The following is a 24,764-nucleotide window of genomic DNA, read 5'->3' on the forward strand; positions in this document are numbered from 1 at the left end:
AGCACGAAGGTGGGTCGCGTGACAAAGGAGGGTGTGTCAGTGTTGCAACACGACAGTGAAGCTAGGATGAAAGCACGAAGGCGTAGGGGTCGCGACGGGTTGGTGTGAGACAAGGTCAAACCTTCCACAAGAGAGAGGAAATAAAAAAAAAATTGAAAATTAGGTTTGTATTAGAATTTAGTCTGATACCATGTCAGAATGAGTGCCTTTCTCATTAATTTGGAATGAATATAAATACAAACTGTAACGTCAATAACGTGAACTCAATTATCCCAATTATTACCACCATAATTAAAGTAATATACACAAAGAATAATATCTGCGAATATCATATTCTAACAATACCTTTATACCACGCATTTTGTGACGGTTTTTGACCGCCACTAAAATTTGTGACGGTCAAAACCTGTCACTAAATGTGTGGTATAATGGTGTTTAGCATTGTGCCTTGGCTTGACATGACATTCTTCTACTCTTTTCGTTTCAAAATAACTGTCCACTTTTGAGCTTTTAAGCAATGCAATCATTTTTGTTAAAACTCATAAAACAAATATATATCAACTTTCCTATTTTACATTTTAAACTTTATTCTTATATCTTTTCATTCATTATTCTAATAGGGATGCTACAAGGGAAAACATGCACTCTTAAAATTATAAGTGGAAAGTTATTAGTTATTATTATGAAACAAAAATTTCCCTTAAAATAGTTTTTTTTTAAAGACTTAAAATAGTTTTTTTTTTAAATGACTTAAAATAGTTATTTGAAACGGGAGTATATACATACTCTAAAAGATGTAGTAATCAATTGTTTTGTATGATATCGTGTCTCCCTGGTATGACGCGTGTCCACGTGGTTGAGTGAAAAAGTAGGAAACACCATAAGGTCACGTTTTTTTTCATTTCGGAACGATAAATTGATTCCAATCTTGTTTTTTCTTTTTCATGTAAATAATCGTTAATTATAGAATTCCATTGAATCGATCTCACTCGTCAACAAAATGGTCAATAGAAATAGTTTTTATATATATGGCCTTAGTCACTGGAACATTTACTTAGGCTCCTTTGCACTTAATTTTAGTCTATGTGTGTTTTGAAAATTTTAAATATTAAAATTACATTTTTTATTTTATAAATCTAACTTCGGGTTTTTTCTATTTTAAAAAGTTGTTGTCAACTTTGTTATTTCACAACAATCATTATAATTATTAATTTTGTAAATTCAAAATATTGGGTGGTAACGACGACAAGATAATGTATGAGCCAGGTAGCAATATCGGCAGAAGTTGATATTACCTAATCGAGACGGTGGTGATTAGGATAATGACAATAGAGGAGGTTTGCGACAATGACAATATTGGAGAGTGGTGATAGTAGTGAAAGTCGTGATGGTAATGAAGGTGGTTAATTGTGGTGGCAATGAAAGGTGGTTGGTGAATGCTGCCAGATGGTGGTAGCAACGAAGGTTGTATTGGTGGTCGTGGCAGCACAATAGTGATGATGGAGGCGCCGGGCAATGACAGTGGTGAAGTTACATTGGTAACTATGGTGGAAGTGAAAGACAATTTATCTTTTAAGTATTAATGGTGATTAGATTAAAGTCACAATGTTTTTTTTTAACGAAAGTCACAATGTTAACTTAATTATGATACTTGCAACAAAATAATTATAAAAGAGAAAAAATATAAAAAAAACTTCCACAACTGTGTCGCCCCATTTATCCGCATGTATGCGAGAAAAGTTTATCACGTGGACCCCATGGTCCATTTTCCATTCCATGCAGATTTTGGTTCCATCCAAACATGGAATGAAGGTAGTGGAGTGAGGTAACAGCTAGCAAATGATGAACAATTAAAAAAAGATTCTCGAGGAGAGAGGCATGAGTAACTAACTAATTTTTTTTTTTAACGGAGTAACTAACTATTTGTGAGATCACGTGGGGTAGCTGGTGATTGGTAACGTTCGTTCGTTGTGAACATTCTTCTCTTCACCTCTAAAAGCATTTATATCTATCTTCTTTTTATTTCTTTGCACTGCTTATGCTATGGATACAAAGTACACACCGGTAACGATGGTGACGAGGTAACCTTGATCATATTTTCACCACACATACAAACTTTATTATCAAGGGTTAATACTCTATTTAATCCACATGTTTACGTTTGATCCTTGATCGGAAAAAAATAGAGCGATAAGGCTAGATCTTTGCTTAAATTGGACGACATTTGTATATGTTTAGTCCTACCTAAGATCGGAGCTCCAATAAGGATGTCAAGTGACAAGTCGGAGCTAGCTGACGTGTTGTGCCACATGTTTATATAATTAGTTTTTATTTTACACAAAGACAATTAAAATAAAAAATTTACAAAAAATAAAACAATAAAACAAGGTTATGTTGATCCGAAGTTTTTAATTGTTAACATGAGTATAAGAATTTATTAATCTTGGTGTCCGTAGCATATTCAGAAGGTTATTGCTTCCATTGTAACAAAAAAAAATTCACAAGGTTATGCATGCTTTTAAACACATTATATTTCAGTATGTGTTTTCAAAGGCAATAAAATGCATATAATTAATAATGTTCATAACTTTTATGCTTGCTACTTAAATGAAATTCCTTTTTTTCTCTTCCAGGAAGCAGTATTATTTACTAATCAGTAGCATTTTATGGAAGGATAAATAAAAGATAGATATGAATTTGAATTTGAGCAACTCGTGGTGAGGACTCACCGACTCAGAACAATTGAGTAACTCGTCGAAGCGAGGGAACACGCGAAGCGTGAGGTACAAACGAGCGCTCATTTCATTTGTGATTTCTCCTTCTCCCTCCTGTTTCCCACAGACCCACACTATATAAACAAACCCCCTTTCTTCTTCTTCATCACTCTCTCATTCCAAATTCAAATTCACAATTATCTCCGTCTCTGAGCTCTCTTCTTCACTTCATCCATAGCCACCATGGCTGCGACGCTGAAGTAAGCGAGCTTCTTCTTGTTGCTGTTTCTTCTTCCATTCACAGTTTCTATTCTACCTTGCCGATGAGTTTTCCTTAACCATTTCCCTTTTGATTTTCCAGATTTGAGGACCTCTCGCTCGACGATGTCGACAAACGTCAGTTTTCTTAGCTTCATTTTCTGTATTCGATTCACAAGAAACGTAATCGGATTGTGAAATCTCTGTTGTTCTAGTACGTGTGTTTTTTTTCTTCAATTTCATTTTCTTTGAATTTGCATCACAGTGATCCATGCCGGAGATGAGGAGAAGGTTCAGGACGCAGGGATAAACACCTGCAATGGCTTGATGAAGCAGGTTTGAAAACGTCACTTAATTCTCAATCCTCTGTTTCAGAGCTCTCTTAGATTTACTCTGCAATTCTAACTTAATTCTCAATCCTCTGTTTCAGAGCTCTCTGTTTCAGAGCTGCGACTTGCCGCTTGATGTCGAGCCAGAGGACATCAGCAATCGTAAGTTCCCCTTAGCTTCGTCTTCTAGATCGATTCAGTTCTGCAACGTTTTTTTCATCGATTTAATTTTCTGTGAGAGTTTTCATCGGAGGCACTTTGTTTTTTCTTTGAATACACTTATTTGATTTTATACTCTGTCTGTTCACTGAGCAACGAGTGAGTTTAATTTGCGAAGCAAAATCATGTCATCGTTTGATACTTGGAAAACTGAAAACAATTTGTCATTGATTCGTGACATCGCAGTGATTTTGCAAGGCTTTCATGGCAGAGATGGGAAGAAGCTTGAGGACGCTGGCTTAATGGAACAGGTTAAATTTTAAATACACTTCATAGTTAATGCAATGGATTCGTACTGTAACGTAACCAAAGGTTTATGGGAGGCCTATTAGAGATAATAAGTAATTCAGATTTCTTATAATTTAGATAGTTAGTTTGTTTGTTAGTGATTGTTAGAATAAGCAGTTGGCTTTCTTGTATTTTATTATTTTATTCAGTTGCCAACTTGCCATGCATTGATGAGCCGAGCCATGTCAGCTAAAGTTAAAACACATGTATTTTATTATTTTATTCAGTTGCCATTGAGGAGCCGGGCCATGTCAGCTAAAGTTAAAATCAGGAACAGAAACAGAAGAAGGATTGAAAGGGCAAAGAAGGATGAGGTGGTGCCTCGCGTTAGAACCCGAGCAATCATAATTGGCATGTCTTACCCACGTGATCCGGTGAATGAAGGGAGACTGCCGAAGATTATGGAGGAGGTGCATAAGATGTTTAGCATTGCAAAGTGCAAGTTCAAGATCCCATCCGAAGAAATACTTATTTTATGTGATAAAGGATCATTCCTGCGTCCAAACGGGAGAAGAATTCAGGATTCTATCACAGAGATGTTGGACACGGCACCAAGAGGCTCAGAAATGTTCTTATACGTAGCTGGCCATGCAAACAATGGAAAAAGTGGGCGTCATGACCCCCCTTCAGCTTCCATTGTCCCCACCAAGGGTGATATTATACCTCGTAAGAACATTTATAATCATGACATTCACTAAATTATATTATATTTTATTTTTACAATTCTCAATAATGTCACATGATCTATATTATTTTATTAATTTTTACTCAAACCCAACAACTTCATAGTTTATATAAATTGCAAGTTTTATTTAAACCTTTTACATTAAGTAAGAATAAATGTAGATGCTCTAAGTGAATTGTTATGAACATTGTATAATAATTTATTTTTGGTGTGTTTTAATTAACTTATTTCAGTTTTTTTTTTAAATATAGTAAGCTTTTGGAATGGACTCTTGGAAAAGGTACCGGCCCAAGCAACTTTGACAGTTATTTTTAACACTTGTTACTCGGGAAGTTTCTGTGCCAATGCCCGGACTCGCAACCGGAATGGAGGACAGATGGTCGTGATAACAGCATGCAGGCGTAATGAGACCACTGTAGATGGAGAATTTTTTTTCCGAGCCCTTTATCCTCGACTCCAGAATGCCGATAAAATGAGCATTGAAGACATCTACCTAAGGCTGAAGGAGGAGATGAAGAACTATGATGGGACTCACCCTCTGTTGTAATAATTACTCAAGGAGTAATAATTACATAGTGTTCCAAAATGACAAGTGTGTTGATCTTGCATTGAATGGATTGGAATGAAAGTCCCACATAGAAAGTGGAGCAAATTTCCAAAGCATTTATATACCATTAAATGTCAACCATTCAACAAAGAGACAAAGTGAGGATATAGTGCCACATGTGCATGATTTGGTGGTCCCAAGCTTTTATGTCACATGTTCCATTCACACCACCCCTCGCCGGTGTCGACACCGGCGTGGGCGTAGAGGCGCTAGTGGCGGCTTGTAGACGGCACGACACTTGAGGCACTTTAGCACGCGGCGACGGCGACGCGGTTGCCGTAACGACCGCTTGTTTTTGCTCGTTTTGAATTGGAAAATTGCGACTGTTGGGAACAGATATATCTGTTGGTAACAGACACAATATATGAAGGGTCGCAACCTTATACATTGTTCTGTTTTTTGTCTATAAATACAGTGCATATTCAGAGTTCAAAACACACACAATCATATCCTCTGTTTTCCAGAAATCCACTTCCCTTCATTTCGAGTTGATTATCCTGGGTATTCTTGCATCCAAACTCTAAGATGAAATCAGAGAGTGCTTGAAATACTTTAAGGAAAGTGATTACCATCACGATCAAGCCTATTTTTCTAACACCCTCAGCTTTATTGCCCACCAGAGAGCATGAAACCTGATGCCCGACTCGTCGGGATAAAGAAGAAATAGATCTAGGTGTTTTACAGTTTGGGCCTCCTTGTTTATGGCCGTTTCTATTTTGTTTTTTGATGAAATATTATGGTTGCATGCGAACGGAATTGGGTCAGATTATCCAGTTTATGTTAACGAGTTTGTGTCCCTTTTCTGGCCCTCTGATTCCGGTCCCTAGATTTCACTGAATTGTTTCCCAAATTCAAAGTTCTGATATGCTTTTACTTACAATTTTCAATTCTATTTTGTCTACTAGTTTCTAGCATCTAATTTTACTGACTTATGGCTGTAGTCTACAATATTTTGCTGTTAATTTTGCTGATAATACTCTGTAACTATGTGTAATCTGTTCAATTTTCTTTGTTTTCTAGATTTCTAGATGTGTAGATTCTATCTGACTCATAATCATATACCCACAATTTGTTTTTTTGTCTTTTATCCTACTTTGTTAGCCTTGCCAGAACTACTGCGCTATATCATACTTAGAATCTCAGCTAGCATTATTAATTGTACCCACACTGAATTTGTGTCCGAGTTCATTATACCCCCAATTTTTCATTTTTTCAATTTCCAATTTAACAATTTAAGAACAATTTATATAAAGCTTGAGCTGAAGCAATCCCTACATACATTACGAGTTATTTTAAACTTACTGAGGGCTGTATCTCACTTTTGCAAAAATAGCTTCAGACTAGAACTAGGGAAGATAGCTGACTTTTGGATGTGATTAGTGAAGGATTTCGCTTGTGTACCAGACATTTACCATTTTAGAGTAGCATTCAATTTTGTGGATTAGAACAATAAAAAATTACTTCTTTTAAGTCTCTTATGTTATTGTTAAGATCATCATCTTTGTGTCTCTACTGAGTAGAGTTTTACATGATACATATAAGTGTGAACTATTTTAGTATGTTGTATTAAACATGTAAAGAATATTAGAAACTATTTCTCAATAATATAATTTTCATTCACATCACACCATTCACATTCACCCAATTCTCACATTCATTCACACTGTTCTGTGTTGCAGAATAGTTTAGAAAACCTTTTCAGGCTCTTGCATTTCTTGGGGCCTGAACCTTGGTGCAGCTGGGCAATGTATGGCGCAAAAAAAAAATTGATCTGTTTTAAAATGAAATATCTTTAGTTTGAAGAATCAGTGCTTACTTTGATAGTTGTATCGCTGATACATTTGTATTTTTCTTCTGTGTAGGTGGCACAATCTGGTTCAAAGGCCTTATGAGATGAATGATCCAAGAGCCCTGAAATTGGTCAAGGGCATTTTGAAGACATTGATGTTAAGGAGAACGAAGGAAACCAAGGATAAACATGGAAGGTTGCGAGTCATTTTCACTTCACATGAACTGTGACTCTTTTGCAATATCTTCTATGATAATACCAATTTCGACAATGTTTCTTCAGGCCTATGCTTGTCCTGCCACCAATTTCTCCTAATTAATTACTTTACTTTCTGAATGGAGAAGCTTTCATTTGATACCTTTTGTTCCTTTCTCATTTTCTTATGTTCCTTATCAGCCAACTCTGTTGTGCTCGATCATTGTGGTAGAATCAATCTATGATTCAATGCATCTCCAATGTGAACCTGCCACATATATTTCATTTCACATGAAATTCCCTCTAGGAGACTAGGACTCCGTGTGTCTTTTGCTCCATTAGAAACGGAATGTAGCTTCAAAATTGGTCAATCTTGAAATGTAACCTATGCAGCCTTTGTTACAGAGCAGCTTCATGCTGCAACATTCAAGCCATTTTCCTAAAAAACTCAATTACTGAATATCCTATTTTTATATTGCACTGCCGGTCCAAAACCGTTTTATGGTACATACACTTCTTCCTATCAATGCTATACTTAAAATACTCGAAGCTTGATTTGAATAGTTAGAGTTGGTGTGAACAGTGACCACTATTTTTTGTCATCTAATAAGTCCAGATTGCCCTTACAAATTCTGGGATTGCAGATTATCAGTATTTTCATTTTCTGTTTGTATTTTTAATAATTCAGAAACAGTTATCGAGTGTCAGTTGGTGAAACTTAACACGCATTTATGATATATCTTCTTAATTTATGCCTGTTTCCATTTTGTGCTTATTCTAGAAAATTGCCTCTACAGTGAATTTAGTTGTTTTGTTAGCATCCTTTTGTTTTCTGAAATCTAAAACATGATGTGTGCATGCCTGCCCGAGTTGTTTTCAAAATTTCCAAGGATTTCCCATATGTATAGATTGAATGCTTTGATTCCATATAAGCTTGAGATACTACCTTTAGTTGTTTTGCTTTAATCTTAATTTTTAGTCTTAGATATGTTTTTAGAACCAGGCTCCTGCGAAAACGAGAATTGCATTCTATTCACACATAGAACCTTCATTTCAGATTTTATTCTCTTTAGTATTTTTTTCAGAAATTATCTGCATATTATTTTGAAGAAACTTTGGGGGTACATTGAGATGGCTTAAGTATCTCAGGCCCAACATCAAGCATGGAGATTTCACAGATGAGGAAGCCAGAATCATTTGCAGCCCCTATGTTAACATAGGAAGCAGGTACAACACTTTAAATGCAACCATAAGCATTAGTTTTCAGCATTTCTTACCATGAAACTAATGATCTTTTCCCCACTTTATGCTTCATCATTTTCATGCTCCAAAGACACTCAAAGTCTCTATCTACCAATTATCTGAAAGAGAAAAAATGCAATAACTAGAAAGAAAACATGATTGGTATTTAGAATCTGCCTACACTGGGACATCACTTTCCACATGCATGCCAAGTTTAGATCCAACACGCCACCATCCACTTAGGGCATGTGTAGCCTTGGAAACTGGTTCAAAAACACGGTGAACCTAAAATCATGGCAAATAAAGAGACAGTCCGAATCACAGAAGCAATTTCTTATTTTCTTTTAGCTTTTACTTCTGTAGTCCACCATGATTTTGTATGTGTTCACTGTGATTTTCAAACAAGTTTCAGAGCATGTTATTATTTATGTCTAATTGAGGCCTAAGTTTTGTTTGTCCATGAGTGGAAAGTTAACTTTATAAGCTTCAATAACATTGATTTGCAGGTGGTCAATTATATGCTCAGTTGCCAGGCAGGACAGACAATGATATCAAGAATTACTGGAACACCAAGTGATCATGAGTATAATTTTTCCAAGAGTCCAATATGCGATACTACTACAACCCTGTGAGAGAGAGCTTGCTAATGTTTGGAAGTGAAGGAAGTTGCAGTTCCTCTGATGGGAGCTTCCATTCCAACAAGGAGATCAAGCAAGAATAAATGGGTACTTATAACCAGAGGCACATGTCAAGTGGGTTTGATCATGAGTATAATAATAGCAATAGCTTAATGGTTAGTTATGGAAGCATTAATAATGGTTGTGAAAATGTTAACCACCATTATGCAGAAAATTCAAGGGGAGGTGGTGCTTCTTTTGTTTTTGTGGTTTAGGACTATTAGAGTTTTGTTTGACCTGAAATGGGGCTCTATTTATTTTTGTCTTCAGAAGCTGTTAATGTGAAATGATATGATGAATATAAGTTGTTGACTCTCAATATCTATCTATCTACTCTACTATTACTTAAGGCAGAACCTCATGTTACTATTCCTAAGAGACCTCAAATCCTGGCCATTGATTTCACTTTCTAATCCAAGGGCTAAGAAACTGAATTTGGCCATTTGATTTCAATTCTCAATCTCAACCGTCCATCTTCTTACCAGCCTCCTTTTTCCTGATTTATTTTATTTTTTTGCATTCATGTAATGGGCTCCATACTGCACATGTGAGTTACCCAACACTAGACCCACTTCCTCTTGGTCATGTCGCGTGTATTTCATCCAACACAACTCAGCTTTTCCTATCCATTGCCATCAACTCAGCGTTCGTTGGTCTTTGCTCTGTTGGTGTGTGCATTGTGAGTCGTAGAAGTTCCTAAAACTGGAGTTGATCCTGTTTTTGAATTCATTGTTTTGAGTTATAGAAATGGCTGAATTGTCTGTGTCTGTTTCAGTAGCTATAATCTGCTGTATAAATAGGGGATGCTTGTGTGTGTTGCAATGAGTAATGTTTCTAGGAAGATTTTGAATAAGGGCAGCAACTTCTTTGATTCTACAGGGCCAGGTAAATACTATTCTTGTCATATATTTGATTACTTCCTCATTTCATTGTCACAACTCATAGTTTTTTCTTATTACAACTTATAACAATTAAACAAAGATGGACTTTGAAGGCGAAACCAACCCCCAATCCTTCATATACAGTTGCTATTGCACACTTTTTCCAATCATTTGAAATCATTTTTAAATATATGCACAAGGTTGGTGTTTGTTTCATTCAAAAATTGATAGAAGAGGACTTCTATGCCATGAGGAGGAAGAGACTACAAGCTGTGTGCAAGAAACATGGCATCCCTGCTAAATTGAAGAACAAATAAATGGTGGACAAGCTTTCCTTGACTTTTAAGCTCCTTATTAGTATACCCTTTTCTTCAAGTTTAGTTTTTTCCCCCTTTTCTTTTGTCTGTTTTGATTGTTTATGATGATCTATGTTATGATAATCTGATAGTTTATAGATTTGGTTGTTGAGCTTTTTTTGTGGCTCATTTGTTTTCTTTATAAATTTTCTCCTTCCTTGCTTTTTCTAATCCTGTTTTTTATTGGATTCGAAGATGTTAGCTTGAAATTTACCCCAAACTTATTAGCTTATGCCATTATTTAATTATTTCACAACATGAATGTCTGCTATAATTTAAATTTAGTAGTGATATTAATTAAATTAGCGAAGAACCAAAGCCCTTTGATGGTGTGTAGGGTGCTATACTTGAAGCCTATAGTTGGAACGGAACACTAAAATCTTCGAGGACAAATCCTTGTGATGGTATCTTTTATGGTGTAATGGTTTTCTTATCTTTGTAAGTGAATAATTTGGTGTATTTTTACCTGACTATGTTAGGGTCAAAAGAGGACAAATCATAAGCTTGAAAGTGTATTGGATAACAAAATGTTATGAAGGCTAAATCTTTAAGAGACATTGCCACGAAGAAATAGAGTTGGAGTTGAATCTTTGTGCAATATGTATATAAGGATGAAACCCTTTGGAATGATATAAGTATGATAATATTTCAGTTTCATCATGTGTCTCATAAATTAACTGAGAAATTAGCTAAAGGAGACTTAGGAGGTTCGGACATGTTCATGTGAGAGCAAGGAGTCATGCTTACATATTTATCTCAAATTTATTTTCTACATTCAAGCTGGTAAACCAACCCATTGGTCCTCATTTTGGCCATCCATTCGAGTGACTTGCTTTTCTGGATCACATGTGTCTCATAAACTTTTGCCTAATAACAATTCTCACCCTCTATGTTCAGTAGATTACCTTTAGTCTTTTCTTTGCCTTTGTGACATGATATGAATTATGTGTTTAAGATTACAAAAAATTTAAGAGATACACTGGCATGTTAAGTTTTTGTGTGTCAAACTTCACTTTGTCTATATGGTTCAGAAGGGTGAAGTCACGATGGATTATTTGCAATCAGCGAAGGAAAATGAATAAGTAGGAGCCCCTTAAACACCAGTCAAAAGTGATAGTATGTAGAAGGGAGTCATTTATAGAAGCTCTTCCCTGTACATAAAACGCTAGGTGTATAAATTTGGTTCAAGCAAAAAGGTTACATATGTTTTAGGCAGGTTTAATGTTGATGGCAGTAACTGTCTAGCTACATGATTGATGAAAGAATGTTATTATCTTTATGTGCTTATGTATTTAATTTAGACGTTGATGTTACTGCTAGCTGTATATTTCATGATCTTGAGGATTTTCTTCTTTGTTTTATTAATCTTTATGTCATATGCTTTGACCTACTGATTTTTTCCTCTCTATGTTGCTACAATAGTTTTAACAATAATATTGAAGGATGCATGGTGTTCTTTTAATTTTGTCTTTCTCGAGTAGATTAAAGGATGCATGGTCAAAAGAGGATACTCTGGAATCAAGAGATTTACCTGCAAACAGTATTGGTCATGTTTATTATGCATGCTCTGTGGTTAATTTCGAAGTAGTATCAAAGGTACTTGGCAGATAAATTAGATTTTGAGAAATACATAATCTTTAAATTTAAATTTTCACATATTATAGGTTCTGCTTTGTTGGTCATAGACACTGGCCTAATGGGTCCCAATTACTCCATTTCCGCAACTTCTGTAGCAGCAAATTACTGCTTTTATGCAGCTGCTAATCATACCAGAAGAGGGGAAGCAGATGTTATGGTGGTTGGTGGGGCTGAAGCTTCAATTATTAGTGTTGGAGGCTTTATTGCTTGCAGGGCTTTGTCTCAGAGGAATGAAGACCTCAAGAAGGCTTCAAGACCATGGTTTTGTCCTGGATGAAGGCTCTGGTGCGCTGGTAGAACCTCAAACCCAAAATTTTCTTTAGTATATCTAAGTATTATATATATCTTTCATTTACCTAATGAAATTCCAAAGCCTAACGACTTTTGATTTTCTATCACTGAGAACAGGTAATGGAGAGCTTGGAGAGTGCAACAAAAAGGAGAGCCAAAATAATTGCAAAATATATGGAGGGTGCCATAACGTGTGATGCTGGTCACATGACAAATCCAAGGTCTGATGGACTGAAGTTGGGGTTTCTCCTGTAGAGGTAAGAAATAAAAATCTAAAAGTTTTTCAGTCTCTTAGTATAAGTCACTTTAAAATATCAATGTGACATTAAATACTTTTTCCTAAGTTTACCCTTTTACATATAACGCTTATCACTAAATTTTGTTAGTTTTTTCATAGGAGGTAGTTTAAAAAAATTAACATCATTTTCTTATTTAAGACTATCAAATGTGTGCGAATTAGTTACGTGTAACTTATAAATAGGAACTGAGAGGAAGTAATAGCAAGCAACCAGGATCAAAATTGGCACATTCCTCTAAAACAAGTTCAGATTCTCATGTTCATGTAAAAGCTGATGAATCCTGCTTTGTTCAGGTGACCTATATCAATGCTCATGCCACTTCAACACTAGCAGGTGACTTGGCTGAGGTTAATGCAATCAAACAAGTTTGTATGGACACATCATAATCGAAAATGAATGCCACTAAGTTAAGAAATTTGTTACTTTTTTAAATATTTCAGAATAGCATCCTCTTTTTGACCTTTAATCTTGTGATTACATCCTGGCTTCAGTCAATGATTGGTCATGGTCTTGAGGCTTCTGGTGGTTTGTAAGCTAGGAAATAACAACTGGGTGGTTGCATCAAACTATTAATCAAGATGTACTTTCCTCAGCCTGAAACTCATCCTATTAATCAAATATGTTCTATTTTGTTGATTCCCTTTTATAGCTTAATTTACTCATTTTTCCTCAGAACTTGACGGATGATGTTACAATTGACACAGTCTCTAACGTCAAGAAGCAGCCTGAAGTTAATGTTGGTGTGTACCATATCTATTTGTGAAAATTGTGGTAACAATGTAAAAACCAATGTTTCTGATCTTTAGTGTACTTTCTGCAGCTTTCTCAAATTCATTTGGGTTTGGTGGACCAAATTCAGCTATCTCCAACTATATCCATGGAAAACCCCTTTCTTTTATATATCTAATTAATGTTACTTTTATCTTTTGACTTTCTTTTTATAAATTTTTGTTTTTTGGCTCTGTTTTTATGCTCCTTGGGCTCTGCCAATTTTCTCAATTCAGAAGTCTTCCTCAAGGGCTGCCAATTTTCTTGATTGCTTTAATGATGTGCAGTTATGGATAAAGGAAATTTATTCATTCTCTTATATCTGAAATCATTCATTTGAATGCAAAGTTATGAATGAAAGAGATGCTGTTCTCCCATTTCTCATCTCCCCAATTTGTTAATTTTAGTTTAACTTGACGTTTTTTTATTGACTCTCTTCTTCTCTTTGGTTGCAGTTCTTGCTCAAGAATGATTAATGGTGTCTATTATCAAATTCCAAAAGTTATAAGTGGTGGTATTACATATTGAAGTTTTTTGCTTCATTTTAGCTAGAATTTTGTCCTTACATGACATCTATTATTCCTTACATACATTACTTCTCATTTTTATTTTCTGGTTGCTGATGACTACTTTGATTCTCTCAAGTCTCTCTGAATCTCTTAAATTCTTAATTTGAAATTTCCTTTGTAGGATGGCTATGTGGATTATGTCATGGCGTTTGGAGGATCCAAGGATCTCTGGCTGTTTCTAGAGGAATTGGAGATGGGCACATGAAACAATGGGTGATAGCAGAACATGAGACCAGAGTTCTTCTTCTTAGAATTGAGGCTCGACATGACTTTTTAATCTTAGATTCGGATGCATTATGGGGAAAGGTGCAGGACTTGATCAATTCATTGTACTAACATCAATCGGTAGTTTCCTTTTGAAAGTTAAGAACATGCTTTATGCAACGAGGTTTTCATACAATATTTTTAGTGGTGGCAGCAAAAAATAAAATATTGCTTTTTGGAAGGGCCCCGCACACTATTCATACGAGACAATTTTTTATCAATCAGCAAAAAATAAAATATTGTTTTTTTTTATGTATGATGATTGATAAAAAAAATAGTTTAATTTTGATGTACCGACAGTGTAAAGTTTAGATTTCAAAAATTTGTCATGTTAGTCAATTTAATTAAATTAAAAATCTATCTTTCTCATATTTAAGAAATCTAATTGGTTAACAGTGTAAAAAAAATCACACCATTAGTGCATCAAACTTTTTCTCAAAAAATATCATGTTATTTGTGTTACTAATTATAAATAGTTTAGTTATGTTTGGTTCTAGATTAAAATATCTCTTGACTTATCATTTTATCATTTGTGCATTTCCAATTGTAACATTATTGTTGTGTTATAATTATATTTCCAATTGTATCATTTGTGCATTTCCTCCATCAGTTCCTCACGTTAATCGTTTTTCTCTTCCACGGCACCAAGCTTCAGCGCCTCTCATCCTCTCACTGTACTTTTTCATCATCTCAGTGATTCTATTGGTATCCAACGACCACAAGTGCAGGTTTAATTCTATTTGTATCCAACAAGCCAAATCTTGTAACAGTGTTACAATTCACAAATGTCATACAAAGGTTCCATTAAAAATACAAATGTCACAAGTTTTCTATTATATAAATTATAACAATTTGAAATTGACATGGTTAAGATCTAAACAAATTGAAATTCAAGCATGAGCCATCTCTTTCGCTTTGCAGTGGATGTGGACTTTCAGATGGGGTGTGCGGCTAGGGCAAGGAGGGGTCACATGGAGTTTATTACCTTATAATATCAGCCCTTCTATTTTAATATAATCCAACGGTTAAGAGTGAGAGTAGGTTTTTTAATTGACTCCTGGAGTTAATATATCCCTCCTCTATTAAAAAAGTGAAGCAATGCAAAATACATCTATTTTATATCTATTAAAGTTAATAATCGGTTTATCGTCACCAATGTATTTCGTGAGCTCGCTTGATCTGAACTTCCATGTGGTTGAGGGCAAGAGCTCATTTTCCTGTGATAGCATTTTCTTACCCAGATTGCTTGTTGTTTCACATAAATGAAAAATCTTTCTTTTTTTATTTTTTATTTTCCAGAGTTTGGCTTGAAATTTTTTTATGGCAACGGAAATGGAGATAAGAGAAGGAAAGAAGGAAGTATTGATTTCTATGGAGGGATAATTAAAAAATCCCTCCCTCTTTTTTTATTATCATGCTTTCTCCATTGTGCCAAATAGTCTCTCCCAGAGATTCATTGAGTCTTCAACACACGAATAATAAAAAACGAAAATCCCCCAGTTCACCCATCGGGGGCAGAGGCATGACATGAGCAGTATATAATTAAATTAAACTTTAAATATTTTTGTATTATATCCGGTATCTTATTTTTTTGAACGTTTTTTATATCCGGTATCTAATTATAGAAAGGGTGTGTTAGATTTGGCAGCCTAATGTTTTCCCATAAAGTAAGAAAAAAGATTTGGGCCCCAACAAAAGGTTTTGGCACCACACTTTAAAATAGAAATTGCGTATGCTCTAGGTGGAGTTGTTTACCAGAATTTTTAAACTCAGAACACATTGTTTTTCTTAACAATGTGAGATTTGAAACTCAAAACACGTTTCCGGTTACATAAATTCTTTCAAAAAAATGAAATCCCGGATTGAATTTAGTGTTCCGAGATTCAAATCCTAGATTTATAAAGAAGCTTTGTGTTATGTGTTTTAAAACCTGGAATAAGTGAGTTGGATTAAGAACCCGAAACGATGGAATCACTGGCAAAGAGGGAAACACTTGAGATAACAACGGGTCAGGCTCGGGCTCAGATTTCTGGTAAGAAGCTAATCCCTACCAAAGAGTTTCAGCCCTGAACAAGAGAAAAAGAGGGAAGAATAGAGAGAAAAGGGTTGAGAGAAAGAGACTAGGGTTAGGAATTTTCAATTCATTATTCATTCATCATTATTGGAGGGGAAGTACAAATATATATTAGTAATTCTAGACCTAGACTTCAGATGAGCCTCACAAATGGGCCTAATAATAATAATGGAACGTTCTACCATTAAAATAAAATAAAACATAATAAAATAGTAAAATGCATAAGCTAAACTAAATGGGCCTTATTTAGTAAAATTGGCATACTAATCATCTCTCTACCAGTTTCACCCTTTGAACCCAATCCCGTCGGGTAAACTCATACCTGAACCCGCTTCTTTTTTACCATGGAAACTCATATGATTTAGTATAAACAAAATTCTACATATATATTAAGACCAAAGTTGTGCATAAACATTTGTAAGATAAATCATTTAATAAAAAGATCATTTTGTCTATAGATAATGGATACAAAACAATACCTATGACCATAACTTCATTACTATATGTACGTATACAACGACATTTTTGTAGTTTTATATGTATCAGGCGGGTTTGATCGGGTTCGGGTGCACGTTTAATTAATACCAAACTCAAACCCGAAAAGATTGGGTTCGGGTTTTACCCACCAAATTGGGTCGGGTTCGGGCGGATACCTGCAGGTGCGATTTTAATTGTCATCCCTAGGAAACACCAATATCATCAAATTTAAATTAAATACCCTCTGAACGAAGTAAGGGGCTAAGCTCTTACCCTGGAAAAGAACGACATAAGAGAAGAAAATTGCAAGGAAGAAGACAAAAATTTATTTCATTCAAGGCTGCTGAGCAGTAGTAACACTTATAGGAAGATAAGTGCAATCAGATTACTCTTCCAGGATATTTTCCTCTTGTAAAAAAAAAAAGTCTCCCTAGTGTTTGGGCTTCTTAGCGGTAAGCTTGGGCCTAGTATTGGCTGGCTCGTTACCAGAATTACTCCATATCATCTGGTGGCCCGGTGGACAGGAGGTGCAGCCTTCGGGTGGGAAATGATGATGGGATTATTTGGGAATGAGGGGTACTTTTTGGGATTTGGAAAAATTGAGTGGGGTGTTAAAACTTGTTGGGGTATTAAATCTAACACCCTTATAGAAAATATAACTCATCAAATTTTTGCGTTTAAGTAGTACCAATTTTGGTATTTGAGAGCAAGCAAGTGAGTAGTGAAACTTGCTTTGGTAGTGAGAGTGGAGAGAAGAGAAATGGCTCCCAAAGGTTTCATCATAAATTTGTCTTTGTTATCCCTTCTGGGTCCTTCGGCACAAGATGTTCAAAACACTGGCAATGCTCGTTTGGTCGTCAGAATATGATAAGATATGACAGGATAGTAATCACATCATGTTGTTATTTGTTGTTTCTTGCACCAGCAGGATAGGATAACACTATCCTATCTCATATCCTATCTTGTTCATCATGTGTAAAAGTTATCCTGAGAGGGGAGATAAGATAGAACATGATAGGATATCAGTTATATATTTTCTTTCAGTATATTAACTCCAAATTAATTTATTTTCTCATTATATAATTTATAATTTATAATAACATTAATTAATAAATATAAAAATATTAATTTAACTAAAATAAAATACAAAATTATTATTCATAAATAGTGAAATAGACTACTCACTTGCAAATATTGATTTATTAATAGTAATAGACTAATTTAATATTTTCATCTTTATTATTTAGAAATTATTTATCTACTTATATAATAATTTAAATATAAATTACTTTTGAAATAATATTATTTTTAATTTAGTTAATTTTTATTATTTATCACGTGTCACAATTAAGTGAAAACCAATTGGTTACAAATATTTTTTTAAATAGTAATAGACTAATTTTCTATTTTCATCTCCTATTATTTAAGATTATTTATCTACTTATATAATAATTTTTAATTTAAATATAAATAATTTTGAAATAATAATATTCTTAATTTAGTTAACTTTTATTTTGTGGCCACGGTTAATGACTTGCAAGAGAATGATGGGCTAAATGTTGATTCTGTGAAATTGTGTACCGACAGTAGTATGGTTCAAGGTTTGCAAGTGATCGGTGGTGGTGGTGTGTTGAGGGAAAAGGATGGTCGATGGGTGACCGGATTTGCCGGGTTTTGGGGATATGGTGATGTATTGACAGCAGAGTTACGTGCTTTTTATGAATGACTAAAACTGGTTTGGGAACTCGGGTATCGCAAACTGGTTTGTTGCTCGGATTGCATGGAGCTTGTCGACGTGGTATGTGTTCGGAGCCAGTGGACCAATATTGGCAGCGTGATGACATTCAGAGAATTCGTGAGTTCCTTCGTCGTGATTGGCAAGTAACAGTTCACCATATACCTCGGGAACGGAATATGGTTGCGGATGCTTTGGCTAAATTCGCTACCAGAGTGTGTTGTCAGTGGAAGGTTTGGAAAATTTCACCTGCAGATATTGTTCCCCTGCTGTGTCAGGATGTTCTTCTTTAGTTTTGTTTAATCTTCCGTATGTAACAAAAAAAGAAGTATACTTTTACTGTTAATTATCACGTGTCACAACTAAGTGAAAACCAATTGGTTAATTGCATAATTTTATTTAAAATATAGGCTATCTTCAAAACAATAAAATCGGCTAATTAATAAAATTTAAATTAATTTTAGTTATTTTAAAATATACTCATTCATGAAAATGTATAAAAAAATTAAATTTAATAGAATGATCAATTTTTAAATGTATTTTTTATTCAAATATAAATTTGATACATTTTTCTTTATCGTATCATGTCCTTATCATGTGCACCCCAAACACATGATAGGATAAGAGTCTATCATGCTCTTATCATATCATGTTACTATCATGTTCACATATCATATCCTATCCCAAATGGAGTAATAAATAAATAGTTTCCCATTCATGCATACATGAAGAACGGGGAAATTCACCAACATTCACAAACGACAAGTCCAATAGACATGAAGCACCAGTAACATGTAATTGCAATAAAAGAGCCAATAAAAAAATCTAATCCGCCAACAATTTAAGGGCATCAGAAATAGTAACAATGCATAAGCATAAGATATACCAACCTACAAACTACTTCAAATATAAAATTAAAATTTCAGAACGCAGGTTTCATTCAACCCACCAATAAAAAATAAGCTTTAACCTAGTTGAAAAGCCTTGCTAAAATTCTTCCTCCTCCTCATTCTTTACTTTACTTGACCTCTTCCTCTATGGTGGAGCCTCAAGCTTATCATCATCGTCATCACCTTCATCTTCATCCTCCGATTGAAGATCCGAATCAAATCTAGTATAATCACTAAAATCATAATCAGTAGACTCTTTCTCACTCTCCTCCTGCAAACATTGGATGTATTAGAGTAACAAAAATGTCAAAAACATAGTGAATGAGAATTATACTTGCAGTACATTGACAATACAATAACAGAGCAACACAATAGGTATAGATGACCAAAGTTTTATATTCAATCTCACTTAAAGAAGGCAATTATGTAAGGCATATTCTTCGGTTCTTTTAGCGGAAATGATAAACTTGATTGTGTTCCACTGATTCACATACAAACATCACAAGGCAGAATTGCAGAAAATTAAAGTAATAAATAGTAAATACTGTGCCAATAAGGACCTGGTCCATTATATGATGCACATCCCATGTGAAAAGAATTGTAACTTTCTCCATGTGGTTGGCACTTGGCACCAATAGGACAACAAGAACAGCTCTAATCACAAAATACAATCAGATATTGAAATTGCTAACCTCGGTGGCTGCTGCTCCATCAAGAGGATTGAGCACCTGCCCAACAAAGAGGATTGTTCCAGTAAAATCTTCTCTGACCAAGAAGAGGAAAGGGTGCTCAGCTTTGAAGTCTATACCAGCCGGAATCGAAGGCCGACATCTCAGGGCCCCAACCATAGCAGTGGCCGCTGCAGCTGTAGTGCCTTTTTCATTCACCTCAATGAAAGCAGTGTGAAATATGCTGTCCACGTATAATTTATCCAAAGGAGAGTTCACCTCCACCATTTTTGTAAAATCCGCATCACATGAAGAGAAAGGAGAAACCACTCCCAGCTCCTTCAGCACATGAGAAGCTTCAAGTTCAAAAGAAAGCTTAAATTTTGGAATCCTAAAGAGACCTATTCGTGCTTTTTTCCGAGGAAACTTGCCTTTCAAGAAACCAGATTCTGAAGTCAACTTTTCAATCAAAGTTGGCAATCCATCTTTTGCATCTGGAAGGAAAATGTACATGGAGAATCTGCGCTTTTTATCTCTACCTTGTTTATAAGAAAGACGGAGGACTTTGAAACCATCAAAAGCGCTAATATACTTAAACTGCTCCTTCTCCTTGCTTCTCATGAAGGGAAGCGTGACTGAGGTGCCATTAAGGAGGTAAAATTTATCACGGAAGGTTCTTGAAGCATCAAATTCGTGTTTCCACGCCCCCTTGAAGTACAATGCATTTGCAAAGATGAGCCTGGTTGACTGGTCTGCTGTCCCGGAAGGAAGAAGCTCTGTAATGAGGCCCTTGGTCTCTTTTTCAACCCACAAATTCACATCATGGCGCACTTGCTCACCCTTTAAAACCAAAACCAAGCACATCAAAATCAAAATCAAAATCAAAATTAATTAATCTTGTTTTTTCATAAGATAGAAGGATATGTTCCTGCAAAAGTGATAGTAGGTACCTTGGTCTGAAAATCAACTGAATCCAGAGTGGACTTGTAATGAGTAGCCACAAGTTGTTTAAAAGAATGGGTAAGGGAAAACGACTTATCAGTCCACATTCCATTGACAAAAGCAACGACATCGGAATCGGAGAGCACAACGGAGAGAAGTTGAGAGAAGAAAGTGTTGAGATGATTGGTGGAGTTAGATCGGAGGAAGGAAAGAAGCTGGTCGAGTGTGGAGCCATTGGAACCAGCAGCCATGACGCTAAGAACAAGGTGGAGAGAGAAGGGTGAAAAGATGAGGTTCTTGTCCTGATATTCTTGTTTTGAGAATAATTTCTTCGTGATGCTGAGAGCAACGTCTGTTTGGCATCTCATTGATTTTGATTTTCGGAGATCCATTTTTGTTTGCTCTAACTCCTAAACAATAAGTCAAGTCAGTGATTCAAAATTGCATAATAATAATAACAATAATAATAGTAATAGTAATATCGTGAACAGCAAGTGCCTTGAAGTCTTGAACAACTAAACCATCAGCAATCAAACTACCAAATTTAAACTCAGCAACCATCAACATGATCAACAATAATCAGTACCTAATCTGAACGAAGAAATACACACATACACACATAACACATACACACTAACACACATAACAGTGATAACACACATACTGACACACACACACATACATACATCTCACACCTTCGGAAATAATTAGGGAAATAACGAAAAACAGTTTCACGAAAAAGAAACACGTAATTAGGGTAATCAAATGAAAAACGCACAGTGCAGTGATTCAACATCGAGTAAAGATGAGGGGAGAACCTGAAAAGGGAACGGCTAGAGCAGCAGAGAGACAAAGAGACGACGCACGAAACTCACGCGTGAACCAACTTTATATATTTAACAAAATCAAAATAAAAAACAAATCTAGGAGAATGTTTTATTTTCTTTTATGATCAATTCTTACAATTTAAAATCAATACTGGATATCATTTAAATTAAGTCAATATTTGTAACTAAAAAACAATTAAGTGAATATTATTTTTTCCTTTTTATGATTTTTTTTTTAACTTTGATTATCTTACGTTAAACTTTGCAATAGTGGCTTGGGTTATCATGTTGTGGTGGGTTTAAATCTGGCATGCAACCCTAACAACCAAAATCTTTTAAATTCATAAATGTTAGATTAAGAAGCTAATAATTTTCCAAAAAAAAGATAATATTGTTTTGATTATTTTTATTTTTATATTATAATCACATCTATCTATCTATCTATCTAATAATATACTAAATGAAGGTTTTTTTTCTAGAAGGTTTTGACACGTGTCGCCCCCATATCATCCCAATAACAAATATACAAATTTTGTTTTTCAATATTAAATCTGCATGTTTTTCAATATTAAATCTGCATTAAAAAACAAATAAAGTTTTTGTTCAATATTAAATCTGCATTAAAAAAAACAAATAAAGATTAAAACAATAAAGATTTCAAAGTAAATCAGTTTTTGTTCAATATTAAATCTGCATTAAAAAAACAAATAAAGATTAAAAAAATAAATATTTCAAAGCAAATCAAAATCTGCATTAAAAAACAAATAAAGATTAAAAACTGTCTTTTTTTTTTCAATATTAAATCTGCATTAAAAAACAAATAAAGATTTTGTTCAGTATTAAATCTGAATTAAAAAAATAAAGATTTCAAAACAAATCAAAATCTGCATTAAAAAACAAATAAAGATTAAAAACTGTTTTTTTTTTAAACCATCCATATCAGATAAAGATTTCTAAAACAAATCAAAATGTGCATTGAAAAAAAAAGACTAAAAACTGTAAAAAAAAACCATCCGTAAAGATTAAAAACTGTTTAAAAAAACCGTATAAAATAAAGATTTCTAAAACACAACTATCCGTATACATCATGCACCTTTTCTTTTCCAAATCATGCATACACTGATACGTAGATTGTAGAATTTTTTGAAATAATCTATTTTTTAATGAAATCATGCACTTTTTTTTTTCAAATCATGCATACACTGATCCGTAGATTGTAGAACTTTTTTAAATAATCTATTTTTTTAATGAAATCATGCACTTTTTTTTTTCCAAAAACTATCCGTATACATATTTGAATACATATTTTAAATTAAAAACAAAACCCACTACCCACCTAAAACAAACCAAATGAAAGATTTTGATTTGTTTTTGTAAGATTTTGATTTTGATTTTGATTTGTTTGTCTACCCAGGGGCTATTTATACTACGTGAGACTAAAATATCATATTTTTCATTCACATTGTTAGTGACTTCATAGCTAAACACACCATGAATTCTAAGGTGGAATCTATCTCTAGAATCAAGCTAACCTCCAATGGAAATATTGGGAAGATAGTTGTCAGAATAATACGCCTATGGAGGTCCCCAACGCAAAAGATCCTAAACAACCTGACTTTAGGGTGACAAAATTCAAGCTACGGTCTGGAGTAGCCACGTTGCAAAATTTGAGTCATCATTGAAAGAGGGATTTTGCTACGAGATCAGGGGGGTCAGTTTCGCACTACAAATCGGAATATAACAAAAGACACCCGTGCCTTGCACGGGTAATTCCACTAGTAAATTAAATTAGCTTGAATTTTAGGTTTTTTTCCCTCCTCGTATGTCATGGTCTCCATCGGTGCTTCCGCACTAGCCAGCGTCACTCTACCTTCCTAGTCGCATCCTTGGTAGGTGCAAGCACCAACCACCCTGCAAGCTACGACTACAACCACCACCACCTTCCATCACCATCTTTCATTGAATCAATCTTCATCTTGGCTACCTCATAAAGGAAATGTTATTACATACTAGCAATAAACTTAAGAACATAATCAACCAAACAAAGTCGATCATAAAAGATCAAATTATATTTGATTTTATTGAAAATGAAACGAAACGAACCCATTGCAAGTTGATCCAGTAGATAAAAATGAACAACCTTATTGTTTTAGCCAACTGAAATGTTCATATAGCTCAATATCTTCCTGAGCGGCTTAGAGGACTTATAACAAAATGAATGTCTAGTTAGAATAGTTAAAGTGAGATTTATTTTATCCAACTAATAATTGAGCGAAACAAAGTTAACTAATTCATTAAACAATCAAAAAGCTCCTTTGGTAAATGAATTGGTTAATGAATTTAAGCTCCTTTGCTCATTCCCTCACGGCCCAAATTCTCATATACATTCTCCTTCCTCACCTTGTTCCTCACTCTATCCATTGACGGATCCACCACCCTTTTCTCTTCCCATCACTGCCCTGAAGCTCGCCATTGTTGCCCAACTCTCTGTCACAGGTGCACCTCAAATTAGTTTTTCAAAGTTGGGCCCGCACTGTCGCACTTTCAAAGTGCGTAAAGGACACATTCTGAAAGTGTGTTAGTGTCATACTCTAAAGTCATCCTCCTCTATCCAACATAGGCGCCACATCAATTAAAATGGGCACGTCAGCACAAAACGTTAAGAAATTAAGGAAAAAATCAAAATTGCTAACGGAGGTAAACGTGTGGGATTAAAACTACAATTTTTTTTGTTTGAGACTAAAATTACGCAAATGGTATCCATGGGAACCAAAAGTGCAATTAAGCCTAAAAGTTAATTATATGCATCTACCCACAGCAAAACTGCTTCTTCATGTTCATGGTTACACAACATTGGAGAGAGCTAGCTAGAAAATACACTACTGAAAATAGAATAAATCAGAACAGAAAAATCCTTTATTCCTAGAACTTGACATGATTTATAAGCATATTAGCCATTTGACTTAACTATTAGAGTGTTCTCTTTCTTAAGATTCTTTTGACGTTGGTCCTCAATATTTCGGATTCATAGTGTAAGCATTGATCCTTGGAGATAAGAAAAAGGATAATGGATGTTTTAGCT

The 24,764-nt window shown here is 34.7% G+C and overlaps 1 protein-coding gene and 1 long non-coding RNA gene across 28 annotated transcripts; one reads left to right on the forward strand and one right to left on the reverse strand.

The window, feature by feature from the left end:
• Positions 1–5,609: 5,609 nt before the first annotated feature.
• LOC130729118 (uncharacterized) lies at positions 5,610–14,362 on the forward strand. 27 transcript variants are annotated; one of them, XR_009015882.1, is made up of 12 exons: positions 5,615–6,847; positions 6,963–8,311; positions 8,833–9,682; positions 9,779–9,888; positions 10,085–10,204; positions 11,722–11,836; positions 11,974–12,171; positions 12,287–12,426; positions 12,651–13,048; positions 13,142–13,208; positions 13,692–13,750; positions 13,927–14,362. It is a non-coding gene; the product is annotated as an uncharacterized LOC130729118 (long non-coding RNA). The 27 variants fall into 27 exon arrangements; XR_009015886.1 differs by having other exon boundaries at positions 5,612–5,956; positions 6,780–6,847; positions 8,833–10,204; XR_009015889.1 differs by having other exon boundaries at positions 5,612–5,887; positions 6,780–6,847; positions 8,833–10,204.
• A 4,669-nt stretch (positions 14,363–19,031) lies between these two features.
• On the reverse strand, positions 19,032–21,782 carry LOC130729117 (serpin-ZX-like). Its single transcript, XM_057580748.1, has 4 exons — positions 21,674–21,782; positions 20,864–21,265; positions 19,938–20,753; positions 19,032–19,516 (listed from the first exon to the last, which is right to left on the reverse strand). Exons 2-4 carry the CDS (start codon positions 21,245–21,247, stop codon positions 19,391–19,393), a joined length of 1,326 nt encoding a protein of 441 aa, XP_057436731.1. The 5' UTR covers positions 21,248–21,265; positions 21,674–21,782; the 3' UTR covers positions 19,032–19,390.
• Between the last annotated feature and the right edge of the window lie 2,982 nt (positions 21,783–24,764).

Source organism: Lotus japonicus, chromosome 1, assembly GCF_012489685.1.
Source record: "Lotus japonicus ecotype B-129 chromosome 1, LjGifu_v1.2".
NCBI lineage: Eukaryota > Viridiplantae > Streptophyta > Magnoliopsida > Fabales > Fabaceae > Lotus > Lotus japonicus.

What these genes read in the sequence shown, in the direction of transcription:
- LOC130729117 (XM_057580748.1), bottom strand. Translation starts at nt 21,247, where the DNA reads ATGGATCTCCGAAAATCAAAATCAATGAGATGCCAAACAGACGTTGCT. An exon ending in CAGTTGATTTTCAGACCAAG is followed by an intron (nt 20,754 to 20,863) that starts GTACCTACTATC and finishes TTGGTTTTAAAG; the next exon opens with GGTGAGCAAGTGCGCCATGA. An exon ending in ATGGAGCAGCAGCCACCGAG is followed by an intron (nt 19,517 to 19,937) that starts GTTAGCAATTTC and finishes CAATGTTTGCAG; the next exon opens with GAGGAGAGTGAGAAAGAGTC.